Source organism: Poecilia reticulata, linkage group LG17, assembly GCF_000633615.1.
Source record: "Poecilia reticulata strain Guanapo linkage group LG17, Guppy_female_1.0+MT, whole genome shotgun sequence".
Taxonomy (NCBI): domain Eukaryota; kingdom Metazoa; phylum Chordata; class Actinopteri; order Cyprinodontiformes; family Poeciliidae; genus Poecilia; species Poecilia reticulata.
In genome coordinates this window covers 3,557,389-3,569,728 of record NC_024347.1, presented here as the reverse complement: position 1 = coordinate 3,569,728, position 12,340 = coordinate 3,557,389, and the positions used below count along the sequence as shown (strand labels likewise).

At 38.7% G+C, this 12,340-nt stretch overlaps 1 protein-coding gene across 7 annotated transcripts in view; it reads right to left on the bottom strand.

Moving 5' to 3' along the window:
• Positions 1 to 1,289: 1,289 nt before the first annotated feature.
• LOC103478958 (acyl-CoA-binding domain-containing protein 5A-like) overlaps positions 1,290 to 12,340 on the bottom strand; it is a 12,606-nt gene continuing 1,555 nt past the window's right edge. For 2 of the 7 annotated variants that reach the window (XM_008433120.2, XM_008433122.2), the window contains exons 2-15: positions 11,852 to 12,046; positions 11,447 to 11,666; positions 10,964 to 11,087; positions 9,267 to 9,339; positions 8,892 to 9,039; positions 8,747 to 8,785; positions 7,200 to 7,370; positions 6,894 to 7,109; positions 5,909 to 6,003; positions 5,305 to 5,491; positions 4,557 to 4,759; positions 4,364 to 4,414; positions 2,290 to 2,405; positions 1,290 to 2,217 (exon numbers count right to left, since the gene is read on the bottom strand). In XM_008433120.2, coding sequence (XP_008431342.1) covers positions 2,184 to 2,217; positions 2,290 to 2,405; positions 4,364 to 4,414; positions 4,557 to 4,759; positions 5,305 to 5,491; positions 5,909 to 6,003; positions 6,894 to 7,109; positions 7,200 to 7,370; positions 8,747 to 8,785; positions 8,892 to 9,039; positions 9,267 to 9,339; positions 10,964 to 11,087; positions 11,447 to 11,582 — 1,593 coding nt within the window. In that variant the 5' untranslated portion in view covers positions 11,583 to 11,666; positions 11,852 to 12,046 and the 3' untranslated portion in view covers positions 1,290 to 2,183. Of the gene's footprint in view, positions 2,218 to 2,289; positions 2,406 to 4,363; positions 4,415 to 4,556; positions 4,760 to 5,304; positions 5,492 to 5,908; positions 6,004 to 6,893; positions 7,110 to 7,199; positions 7,371 to 8,746; positions 8,786 to 8,891; positions 9,040 to 9,266; positions 9,340 to 10,963; positions 11,088 to 11,446; positions 11,667 to 11,851; positions 12,047 to 12,340 lie in introns of those variants that run through there. The other 5 variants (XM_008433124.2, XM_008433126.2, XM_008433123.2 and 2 more) reach the window with 5 other exon arrangements.

Here is a 12,340-nt window from a genome sequence, read left to right as displayed (position 1 = left end):
AAAATTATTTTGTTTTGATTCGTTCCGTTGGTTAAGGAAGTTGTAAATAATGGAGAATAAGCTCGCATAAATTCCTGAAGTGAATTTAAAATGACGTTTGTTTTAACAGAATAAATTGTTGGAGTTATAATGGTGACAAAGTGGCGGAGCAGTTGTGTTATGGTTTTTTTTTCTTGGCTTTTTTCTCGTGTTTTTGTTGTTGAGATATTGCATACTTAGACAATTATTCCCTGTGGTTTTTAATTCCTTGGATACGAATTTTTTTTTTTGTTGTTGTTGGTCTTATTTGTTTACTTTCAGAAAATTGTTATGATGCGTAATCGTGGAAACAAGGTATTGTTTTTAAAACTGGGAGCAGCTTAGTAGCGTTTAAAAAATGCACATAAAACCTGAACTATGACGTCAAATTCCAGAGCAAGTGAAACGGAAACTACAGAATATACAATTGAATATCGATATAACATTAAATAAATATAGGGCCAGTATCTCCGATACCAATAATAATACTTTTTATTATTTAACTTTAGTTTACATGTTTTTGTGATTTCTCTTTTGAATTATTTTGTTAGGACATAATTTGGAACAAATTTGTCTACAAAATACAACATATTAACATGATAAACAGAAACAATAGAAAAACAAAATAAACGTGTTTTCATTTTCCCCCTAAATAGAGTGCAAAAAATATATATAATTTAAGAACAAAATGAGGTGAGGTAGAGTTGAGAAACTACATTACAAAAATAAAATAAAATTTCAAGAAGCAATGTGCTGATTATTGACATTATCGACAATATTTTGGCTTGAACCGCTCACTGCAGAACCAGAAACCAAAGAAGAGTAAGTTCTATAAGAAAATTTAATTTCCTTTTTGGATAAAAATAGTATATATATATATTTTTAGCTGGGTTAAAAATTCACATTTGTTTTTTGTGTATCTTACCCAGCTGGGTTCCACCTAACACCCAGAATTTTTCTAACCCAAACAAAAATAGAGAATTTAACACAGAGTCCTTATTTTGCCTATTCGGAGCTTAAATTTCTTTCCATGTTCTCTCCATTTGCACCCATATATACAACCAGGATGGTTCATAGGCTAAATGAGTTGACTGTGGCAGTAGCTTCCATAGATTCACAAGCACCAATGCTCACAAACATGCTAGTATTTAAAAAAAAAAAAAAAAAAAAAAAAAAAGCAAATATCAGCTGAGGGAATCAATACTAAGTGCATGGAATGTTTTCAACAACCACAGACTAACAATAACTTTAAACACTGATGTAAGAACAGGTTTGTTACAAAATTTTTTTTATTATATCTTTCAAGTTTCATACAGTCACATATTACAACTAGTCTTGCTATAAGATTGTGTAAAATGTACATTATCTTAATTTGTACTGTAAAACCGACTAGATGAATGATTAGCTAAGGCTAATATAGATTGTCTGTAGTAAATGTTGGAAATATAGGAGGAATTATGACATAAACCTGAAACCACATACTGCAAACCTCGCAGTAGGTGCAATACTTCTGTAGCAGCTTATTTGTTGCTATTATTATTATTTTTCATTTTTAAAAGCATATATTTTTCTCTTTTTTCCCACCTCACACAAGTTTTTTTTTCTAAATTACAAAAACAAAAGCTGACTCAGCAGTCAGCTTTTGACTCAGCTACCTCTCCATGTAGAAGGAGGAATCGTTATTTATTAGTGCACTGCAGCGGCAAGCTACATATTAAAATCTCTGCTTGCTACATCAAATGTATATCAGATATTAAGAGAAATACCCTCAGCCTATTTAAATGTAAAAATAAATAAATAAATAAATACACATGCTAAACACTGATTTATAATTTATAAATGTATCTTCCCAAGACATCAAAATTAAATAAACTGCACAAACATGATCCACCAAATAAATAATAACGAGAATCTGGAAAACTCCCAACACTGGTGAACTACAGTCACTGTATAACCATAAACTATCATTTCATTTCAGTCATTTTGTGGCTACAGGCTATAATTAAACCTTCTCACACACCTAACAGGGCTCCCCTTGCTTAGGAGAAACCACCAATTTCCTGCCGCTTTCAGATTTCAGTTTCGTAACTCCACGTTTGGAACGTCAGCTGGAGTGAAGCCACAGTGAAACAAAAGTGCGTTTTTCCTGCCGAGTGTCAGAACCCTCACGGTATTTTCCTGTGAACAGAAGAGTGGAGACTGAGTCGAAATAAAATATTAAAATCTAGTTAGCTTTTATTATTATTACTATTAGGCATGGATCCTGCTCACCTTCTTTTACGTTGGAAATAAAGCTGGACAAGCCAGTGGGTGACAAGAGGCCAGAGCGCCGTCAACACCACAGTGAGTGGAGAGAGGTGGAAAGGCCACCAAGACGGCCTCAGGAGCTACAACACACACAGGCAGCCGACAGAAACTGAAATGAACAAACAATAATAACATTTTGGTAGCGACTGTAACACGTTTTGTAACAATATGTGAAAGCTGAAAGCAGCTGCTCCTTCTACAGCTGTTGTCGTGGATTACCCTTTTCATGCTGTTTTCCTTAGATAAGAAAAGAAATATCTAGAGAAAATGAAAGTCTTTATCTTTGGTTAAAGATGCATCATGAAACTTTTACTTACAAAACAGGATTTTTTTTTTTTTTTTTTTTACATATTTGTTAAAATTAATATTCTGCCTTCTCCCAGTGCTCCCAGCGCTAACTACATTAGAACACCATTCAGAAACAACAGATTACTGCCAGGAGGAGGGTCTTCGCGCTGTCAATCACTCTCGTGCTCACCCCTTCTCGCGCTTGCTCTTTGCTAAGCTACTGCTGGTTCACCACAACATAGCCTGCCACTAATGCTGGTTAGCACAGCCACCACTAAACGGTTTTCCTGTAACAGTAAGTTGTTTTTCCACCATTAGCACATTGAGCAGAGTACAAAAGGTTGATTGACAGCGCTAAGACAGTCCTCCTGGCTCTGACGGTAGGAGCGCTGAGAGGAGACGGAGAAGCTCAGGTTTTTCACAGATTATCTGTCTCATACGAAACTGTCACAACATATGTTGTTTAAAAAACAACATGCCGCTTTAATGCAAAACGTCACTCATTATTCCAAAAACTATCTTTTCTACTGAGGTGATGGGATATTTGTCAGAGGAAAAACATCATTTTGTAACCATCTCATGAGCTCATGAGATGGTTACGAATAAAAACAATTATAGCTTTCTGGGCTTCACACAAAAACCAGTTACCATGGTGCAAATTTATGTGTCACTGCCTGAACCTTATCAAAGTGGCTAGATGGCAAAATCTTTGGTATTTTTGTCCTAGTTTCTAGTGGAAATATCTCAGCACACTTTAAATAAGACAAAACTAGGTTACAAGTAACTTTTCAGCAAATCTAGAGATTGTTTTAAGTCAATAATTCCTTAATACTGATTTTTTTTTAAAAGTACTAGTTCCACCGGCAGATTATTTCACTAGCAGGACATTTTTTTTCATTTTATTGATGTTTTTCGATGTTCTTTTGAAGGGTAGAAAATATGAATATTTAATTGCTTAAAGGAAGCTGTTTAGTTTAGCAGGAAGCTACTATGGTGTAATTACCTGCTTAATATTTTAAATGACTCGGACGAGGTTTTAACAGATGATCCTCACTGACATGTTCAATGCTTTTTAAAGCTGGGTCTGATATTAGTGTCTTCATGTCATCGCATCATGTAAATCCCACAACCAAATAAGTGAATAAGTTTCTCACTGTTACGTAAATGTCTCCTTTATTATCATTGCCCACACTTAAAGCTTCAAATGATTTTAAGTCCAGCATAATGTTGCATTAAATATAAATGTCATCCATAAAATCAAGTGAAGAGGAATCTTTTTTTTTCTCCCTAAAACTTAAAGGTTGCATCCGTTGTCCACGCCTTCTTAAATAATAAGATAATTACATGAGTAAATCCAAAATATATTTTTTAACCCCTTAACCTGCAATGGTTTCCCTGCGTGTCATTTTTTCATTGTATGTTCTGGATGTATGGGTTATGATGATTTGATTTATTCAGGTAAAGAAATTAATTCCTATGTGAAAAATAATTGCTACCTAAACCTAATAACTAGTTGTGCCAAGTTTCTTTTACGTAATTATATATATTTTTTTTTTGCCAAAATATATTTTGGCCAATAAATGACCATTAATAAAAGGTGACCATTAATTTTGTCAGCTCAAAACTAAAGAATCTCATGAAAATTTTATGCAGAAAAAATGATAGAAATATTTCTACCATTGACGTTCACTCTTTGCTACTGTAATAATAAGAACGAGAACAGTGAGAAGAGAACAGAAATGACGAGAACCTTTCGTGGGACAGGCAGGAAGCCTTCCTGTCTTGGAGACGGAGATCTTGACTGAAAATAAGAAAATAAAGGCGTCTTTTAGGATACGCAGACCGGTGACGGTAAACGAGGTGAGCAAAAAATGTGACGTAAAACAGAACAAGTCCGGATGCCGCTGAAGCAAATAAAGCAGCCGGAGGTTCTGGTTGATCACCTGTGGCCTGGTGAGCTCTTCTAAAGCGTGCAGCCTGTGCAGCACATCAGCCATGTTGTGCTGCAGCCTCCGCAGAGCAGCTGCTATTTGCTCATTCGTGTTTCCCCTCATAGCAACGGCAGGATGTCTGCTCCGCAACACGCAACCACAGGCAGCGTCTGCGCTTGCACAACGCAGAGGGATGCAGGTGGCTCTGGGTGAACCTGCGACAGAACAAGAGATGCATCAAAGAGCAAGAACTTTGTGGGGAAAATCAACGTTTTAAAGGGGCGGTATTGTGCAAAATTCAACTTTTTTGAGCTGAACATCGTGTTATAATTTTATTCCGTCATCAAAAATAAACCTGTAGTGTTGCCTTGATTCTCAAATATGCATTTCTCAAATGTATGTTTGAGAAATCCCTTAATCTCCCATAGCAACGATTCAGCTGTGCAAAAGGTTTGGTTGGACCTAGCCCCGCCTTCAGGGATGAAGCTCCTCCTCCGAGCTGCAGTTTACAAGCTATAGAGTTTCCGACTCACAAAGTTTCAGAAACATCAGGAGTTTTTAAAGCGACAGAGCCCCAATTTCAAGGCGTTAAATTACAAAATCTAATTTAGCATTTGATATATGTAGCAATTAAAAAAAACAAACTGAAGTTAACACAGTTATTTGATTGTGCAATAAAATGGCACTAAATGCCTGGGGAACACATAATACTGCCCCTTTATTGATGCAGTGTTATCAGGGGAAACTACTGCAGGTTCACCTCGCCCTCGTTTCGGCAAGGAGATGCTGTGCTTTCTCGGAGTCGCTCTTTCTTTCATGTGGAAATCTCCCGACGGTTCTTCGTCTTCGGCATCTTTCAGGGTCGTGCTGCTCTCAAACCAAACGTCGCTCGTCTTCGCCGATGTAGCTCCTGACCCGGGGGACCGGCCTTTAGACGGAGGCAGCCGCTGCGCACGCAAACGAGATATGAGACAGTTTTTATTTTTGTTTTTTTTATTTTAAATGTTACTACATTTAAAATAAAAATGTAGTGTCTGTCTTTATTTTCTATTGGTTTCAAAACTACTGTTGTGAATCCAATAGAAAATAAAGACACTTGACCAAGTATTTTTGGTCAAGTGTCTAGTGCATGTATCCCAGTACACTGGAAATAAGACTAAACTAACTTACATGTAACTTTTCAGCAAAATATAGGAGCTTGCTTAAGTCAACAATTCCTTAATGTTGATGAAAAAGTAAAACTTCCACTGGAAGATTATTTCCCATGTTACAAGGGAAATAATTGTAACATGGGAAATAATCCCATGTTACATCTCCAGTTCTGACGTTTATTTTCATCAGGGAGACAAAGAGAGACGGCAAACCTCCTCCATGGCCAGATGCTCCATTGAGTCACAGAACTCCTCGTTGTCAGAGTCTGTGGGTCGACGGTTCCGCTCAGGATTCGCACCGTGGTCGTCTGAGTGGTCAGAAAACAAAGCATACCAAAAACAGAAATGTGTTACCAGAAAAAACAAAACACTAATCATATAATTGTTTAATAATCTAATAATTGAAGATTTGGTTTGAAAATCTGACAGTGCAACTGCTTCACTAGCAAACAGTCAAGCACAGAGTTCTGCTAACGAGCCAATATTGGAGTGCTGTTTCCGTTAAATAAGAAACACAACTAAAAAAAAAAAAGTTTGTTCACACAATAAGTCATTAGAAATCATTCCACGCCATGATTCTTCAACTACTTCCTGCTGTCTTCTTCTTCATAGTTTGCACCGACCGCAACATCAGGTTGCGTCACACTTTTCTCGTGTGACATGAGAAAAGTGTTCCCACTGTTGCAAAATCAACCAATTTCTAAATATTCTGAATCATTTTCCCAAAAATCACTTGATCGCCAAAACTTTTTATCGAAAATAATTTTTTCTCCCCCAAATATGCCATGTTTCCATAAAGCAAATTTTGTTTTTGAAATGTCAAATTGCACGACTGGATGGTCAATGGAAAGTCAGCTACTGACTAACTTCAGAACTAAGTAGAAAAGATTCAATTGAAAAAATAAAATCAAGACAAAAAGGAAAAAATGCCTCAAGGTCATAGTGTCTGCAAAGACATGAAGCTCTAATAAAGTGAGGGGGGAAAAAAGCTGTGTTTTATTTTCATTGAGTTCCATTTTGTTTTTCAAAAGTTCAGGAAAAAACATTTACCAAGTTCATGTTAAGAGCTACATAATGATATAATGTTACTGGAAGTTTCCCTTTTTTTTTTGCTTTTACTGAAAGAAGACGAATTTTTCCACATCTGATTGTTCTTACTGAGACTATTTTGACCCAGTAATAATGTGGGGGATCCTACCGTTAAAGTATCCATTAAAGTGCAGGTATGGGTTGTGGAGCCCAGTGGGCTCCATGGAACAGGCCAGCTCCTCCTCCTCCACCTCGCTGTTGAGGGAGCTGTGCGTGCCGTTGGTGAAGGACGACACGCTGGGCTCCAGGCTGCTGTTGGACCCCTTAGTGTCAGACCGCCACCTTCTATCCTCCACGGTTAAAAAGCGTGGGTCCTGGTTCCAATCTGGGGTAAAAAAAAAACAAACAAACAAAAAAACAGGAACATTTGACAATGTCTCTTTTTGTTTTTGAATTTCTACTTTTTTCGTCGTACCTCTGGTCTCCACATTGTCGGCGCAGAAGTCGTCATTCCAGTTCTCCCCGCTTTCCTCTGTTATCACTTTGCCTCCTTCTGCCTCCTCGCTGCTCGCACTTCGTCTCAGGGCACTGAGGTCTCTGTCTCTCTCCTGGACATTTTGAATGTCCTCCCACAAATCCCCATAGCCTGAAAAGTGACAAACAGCACTTCAGAGTCTACAGTGTCTTACCAAACATTCACACCACTTAAACCTAAAGATAAAAATCTTTTTCAACTGTGGGAATGACTGATGTTAAACACTTCATTTTGAGGTTTTTTTTTCTGATCAAAAACATCTGATAGTTTTAAACTGTGTGGAAAAAAATTAAGGTGTCAAAGTCAAAACCTTTGACACCTAGCTTAGTGCTATCAGTGTAGCATGCTAGCAGCAATTGTTGCTGGGCTTACATTTACTCTTCTTATGACTAAAAGATGCTTTCCGTAATAAAATTCTCATTGTACCTCATTAGAAAACCCTTTAAAAAACATATGGAGTTGTGTTTGTTTATCAAAAGTATTTTACTCATGTCCTCTTGTACAAGTTTGAGGCAGACATTTACCTCCAGCTGTTCAGGCAGCAAATATAGAGGTCTGGTCATGTGACCACTCACACTAGTTATATGAAACTAATTGCCTAAGAGTAGTCAACCTATTATTTGTACTTAAAAACTTAAATTAGATGACCAGAGCCAAAGCAAAACTTTTACAGCTTCCAGAAGCAAAGAAAAGAAATGACAGGTTATTCATATCTTCAAATTTATTGATACTCTCACTGAGCAAACAGTGGAGTAAAATAGTAAAAATAACAACCCCAACAATAGGACAGTCTCAGGGATTTTTAAACATCATTGATTGGAATTTATTGTGACAGCGATAAATCAAAATCTTATCATGATAAGAAATTTATCATGATAACTGATGAATGATACGATAACCCATGGAGGGTGAATACTTACGTAAATGTGATTCATTGGTTTTCAGCTTTTTACAAAATTGTAATATAATTGCACAGTTCATTCTGTTTACATTACATTACTTGTCACATTTACGGTATCTTTTTAAGAGCTGTCGTGAGTGTTTTTCCCAGGTATCTGGTTTTTATTGCATATTTTTATACATATTGCACCAATTTAATTTCCCTTTGGGATCAATAAAGAATTTTTTAATTGAATTAATTGTTTCCAGTTTTGTCTATGTCTTTTATACTACTGGTTGTTTTGGCTATAAACTGAAATTGAACTGAATTGAACCAAGGGCGATTCATGTGGAAAAGCCCCATAGGGAGTATCAATACTTTTGCAAGAAGCAGAACATTATGCGCACGCACGCACGCACGCACGGACGCACGCACACACACGCTTTGACCAATTCTGAATTCTGCATGAACACAGGTCAATTAAATACAACATAAACAATGCAAACACACATTTGTTCTAATGTCCGCTCTTTAACTATACCAGGCTAATAATGCACAACACAGCCTATCTCTACTGAGTCTAAAGCAACTAACGTCAAAGACTTGCCTTCCATCGTTGGCTTCTTAATCGATTTAATCAGCTCCTCTAATGATACGAACACATGGCAAAAACACAGTATGCTCTTATTACATTTGATGTGCCTTTAGGTCTGAAGCAGCATGAACGCTGAGTTGTTACTTATCTTCTTTACCTGCGTGCGCCGCAAAAGGCCTGGTGAAGGGCCTCCTGACTGTCTGGTTTCCTTCCTCCTCTCCCTCTCCGTCCACCTCGGTGTAGAAGTTGCCAAGCCTCTGCACCAGCTCTGTAACTTCCTCTGAGATTGGGATGGTCTCCAAAATCTGACAACAACACGCGCGCGCACACACACACACACACACACACACACAGCAGAGTTCCAGCGGATATGACAACGACTCAGTAGCACAAAAGTCCAACGTCTTTTTTTAAAACTTTCTGGGCAGTAAACACGGACGTGTTAACGCTTGCGCACAAACACTGACGCACGGAGCAAAACTCGAACACGTTACTGTAGTCTACGCTTCTGTTTTGTGGGAAAGCAGCTTACCAGCTGGATGTGCTCTATGTAATTCTTCATGGCTTCCTCTTTTGTCATGTTTCCCAGAGAGCTCCATGCGTCCCTGACAACACAGTCCAAGTTCAACACAGAGGAAAGAGCTGAATGCCAAGTAACTCAAGCGAAGCTGTCTCTCTGAAAGTCTTTTCAGAAAATTAATAAAGCAGTAAGCTTTGGGTAGTGATGAAATGCAATGCCTTGAAAAGAGTATTACAACACAACCCTTAAGTTTCTCTGCTCTCTAAGTTTTAAATAATTTTTTAAAATAAAAGCTTTGGCCCTTTTTTCTTTGAAAGTTAGCTGAAGCTCACTGAGACTAGGTGAAAAGTGTCTTTGGACATCACTTTTTAACTATTACCACAGTTGCTTTTTTTCTGCTAGAAAATAAATCCCAATCTTTATCCCCTTTGTGACCTTCAACAGGGTTTCTTTCTTCCTAAATAAACCCAGTATTTAAGTCTTTCCATTAACCATAAACTTTCCTGTCCCTGCTGATGAACAGCATCCCCATGACTGGTCTGTTAATGATGACAGAAGGGCCAGAAAGTTCAGCTTTGGTCTTGTCTAACATGAGCACTGGTTTTAAGATGTTTGCTGTATCATTTCTACTTCCATGATCTTTAGGACTCACTGACCCTAAAGATCATGGAACGGTTTAGACGTTTCCCTGTGGTCACATCCCTGGTTAAAGTAAATAAGTTAAAGGCTTTTGCAGGGATGGTACTATGGAGCAGGAAAACATGTAAAACACGGAGGATAGCAGGTCCAAAGGACCACTGGTGTGCATAACTTGTGGCAAACTGAAAACTTGACTTCTTCTGGCTATCTTTAAAGCTGCAGCATAACTTCTTTATGTATATTTTTCACATATGTTTTTTTAAAAACTGTCACGACATGATAGTGTGAGACAGATAATCTGCCAAAAAAAATAAAAATAAATAAATTCAAGCTGTCCCACCTGATTCCAGTGCTACTATTGCCATCTGCAGAAATACATGTGCAGGAGCATGATTGACAGCGCTAAGACCCGCCTCCTGGCTCTGATTGGTGCCACTCCATTTAGAAGGAGGCCCACATCTCGGTAGTTATGCAGAACCTTTTATTTTTGAATAATGGACTGATCCACCTTTCTGCATGGAGTTTGCATGTTCTCCCTGTGCATGCGTGGGTTTTCTCCGGGTACTCCGGTTTCCTCCCACAGTCCAAAAACATGACTGTTAGGTTAATTGGCCTCTCCAAATTGCCCCTAGGTGTGAGTGTGTGTGTGGATGGTTGTTTGTCCTGTGTGTCTCTGTGTTGCCCTGTGAGAGACTGGCGACCTGTCCAGGGTGAACCCCGCCTCTCACCCGGTACGTTAGCTGGAGACAGGCACCAGCAACCCTCCTGACCCCACTGAGGGACAAGGGTGTCAAAAAATGGATGGATGGATGGACTGATCCACTGCCAAAACAATCGGTTGTTCTGAATTTGATTTAAGATTATCCCTGAAAATGGGGATGACAACAACATATTAACACCACAATGTTTACATTTTTGCTGGTTTTTACAGCCATATTGACAAAAAAAAAAAAAAACAGTTCCAAGGCAATGCAGATGATCTCCAAAGCATAGAAGTGGGGTTGAGCTCTTATAAATTCATCTTTGCATATTATAAGTTTAATTTAAATTTTAAAAAAGTTACAGTTTACCATTTAGCTTTGCCTCCAGTGTCCCAGAAGCCAGTCGGTCTGGGGATGTGACAGGGCCCCATGGTGGCCTGCTTATAGTAGCTGTAAAACATCAGCATCATGTCATCAGAAGGCTGGAAAGGACCTAAGAAATGAAGAAAAGGTGGATGACATGGTGACATTTAAAACCTCTTTCATTTTATTTTTTTCAAATATACAATTTCAAAGATTCCTTTTAAGAATTGTGTGCTAATCCATGATCTAAGCCTCTAGACCAGACAAACCACGGACTCCCTTAATCACGGCTCTTTATCCTTGTGTAGCAGCTTTATGAGAGCAGGGGGGGCAGGAGTGACAGCTCCGCATGTAGGTCAGTCACCTGGATTGTTTACACTCCACACGGCGCGCACGTCACAAGGACTACTGCGCACAATTAGACAACTCTGGGTTTATTTCATGATTGCCCCCCCTTGTTTTTCAGAACAGATCGGGATGATTCATCACCTTCATCCGGCAAACTCCGGATCACTTTAGCCGCAGCGGTAAATTTCGCCTCCAGGCTGTACTCGTCCTCCTCGTCCTCCTCCTCCTCCTTCTTCTTCTCCTGCTGCGCCATGCCGAGTCCACGCGGGGATGACATGAAAGGAGCCTCAGATCTTGGACGAGAATTTAAAAAATCAAGGTGGATCAGAGAGTGTCCGATGAAGGGTGCAGTCCCCGTGCCCTGCAGCATATGAACAGAAACAGAGGATACGCATGCTCTCAATTCTTTTCTTTTTTTTATTAGTCTGTAAAATTCGCGTAACCCATGCAATCTGTTGCAACCTCTGTGCTTTCTTTCTTTCTTTTTTTTAATTTATTTAAAGTCATATCCCCCAACCTCCCATTTCTGATTTTGAAGAAACCCACCTTATTACTTCATAAAGCCGGTGTCTGCCTGCAGTGTTGAAGCAGAGAGCCAATCTCCTCTCGGGTTAAGGATGAGCCCAGSAGTTAACKCTTGAGCGCTACGCGTTTGTGGGAAATGTAGTTCATATCAGCAAGAGCCACGTTTGGAAGAGGTTCGCCTCCCACCGCTGAAGGCGTTCAAATCCCACAAACCTCCTTTAATGGGGGGGATTTAAAACACAGGGTGGTTATGGGAAATGTAGTCTTAAAACATGTTTCGTCTATGCAGCAAAAWGCTGAAACCCCGTTTGTTGCTTTAAGATGTCAGTCTGCCATATCTTTGGAAATGCATAAGCACTCTGGATTTATTTTAGCGTTATCACAATGATTTATGTAAATTTTGGACAAATGTTTTACTTAAATATGTAGAAAATAAGGATTTATTTGAATTATATTAGCCCAAGTTTGCTTATTCACTATTGTCTTGTAAGACAACAGGGAATGACAAAG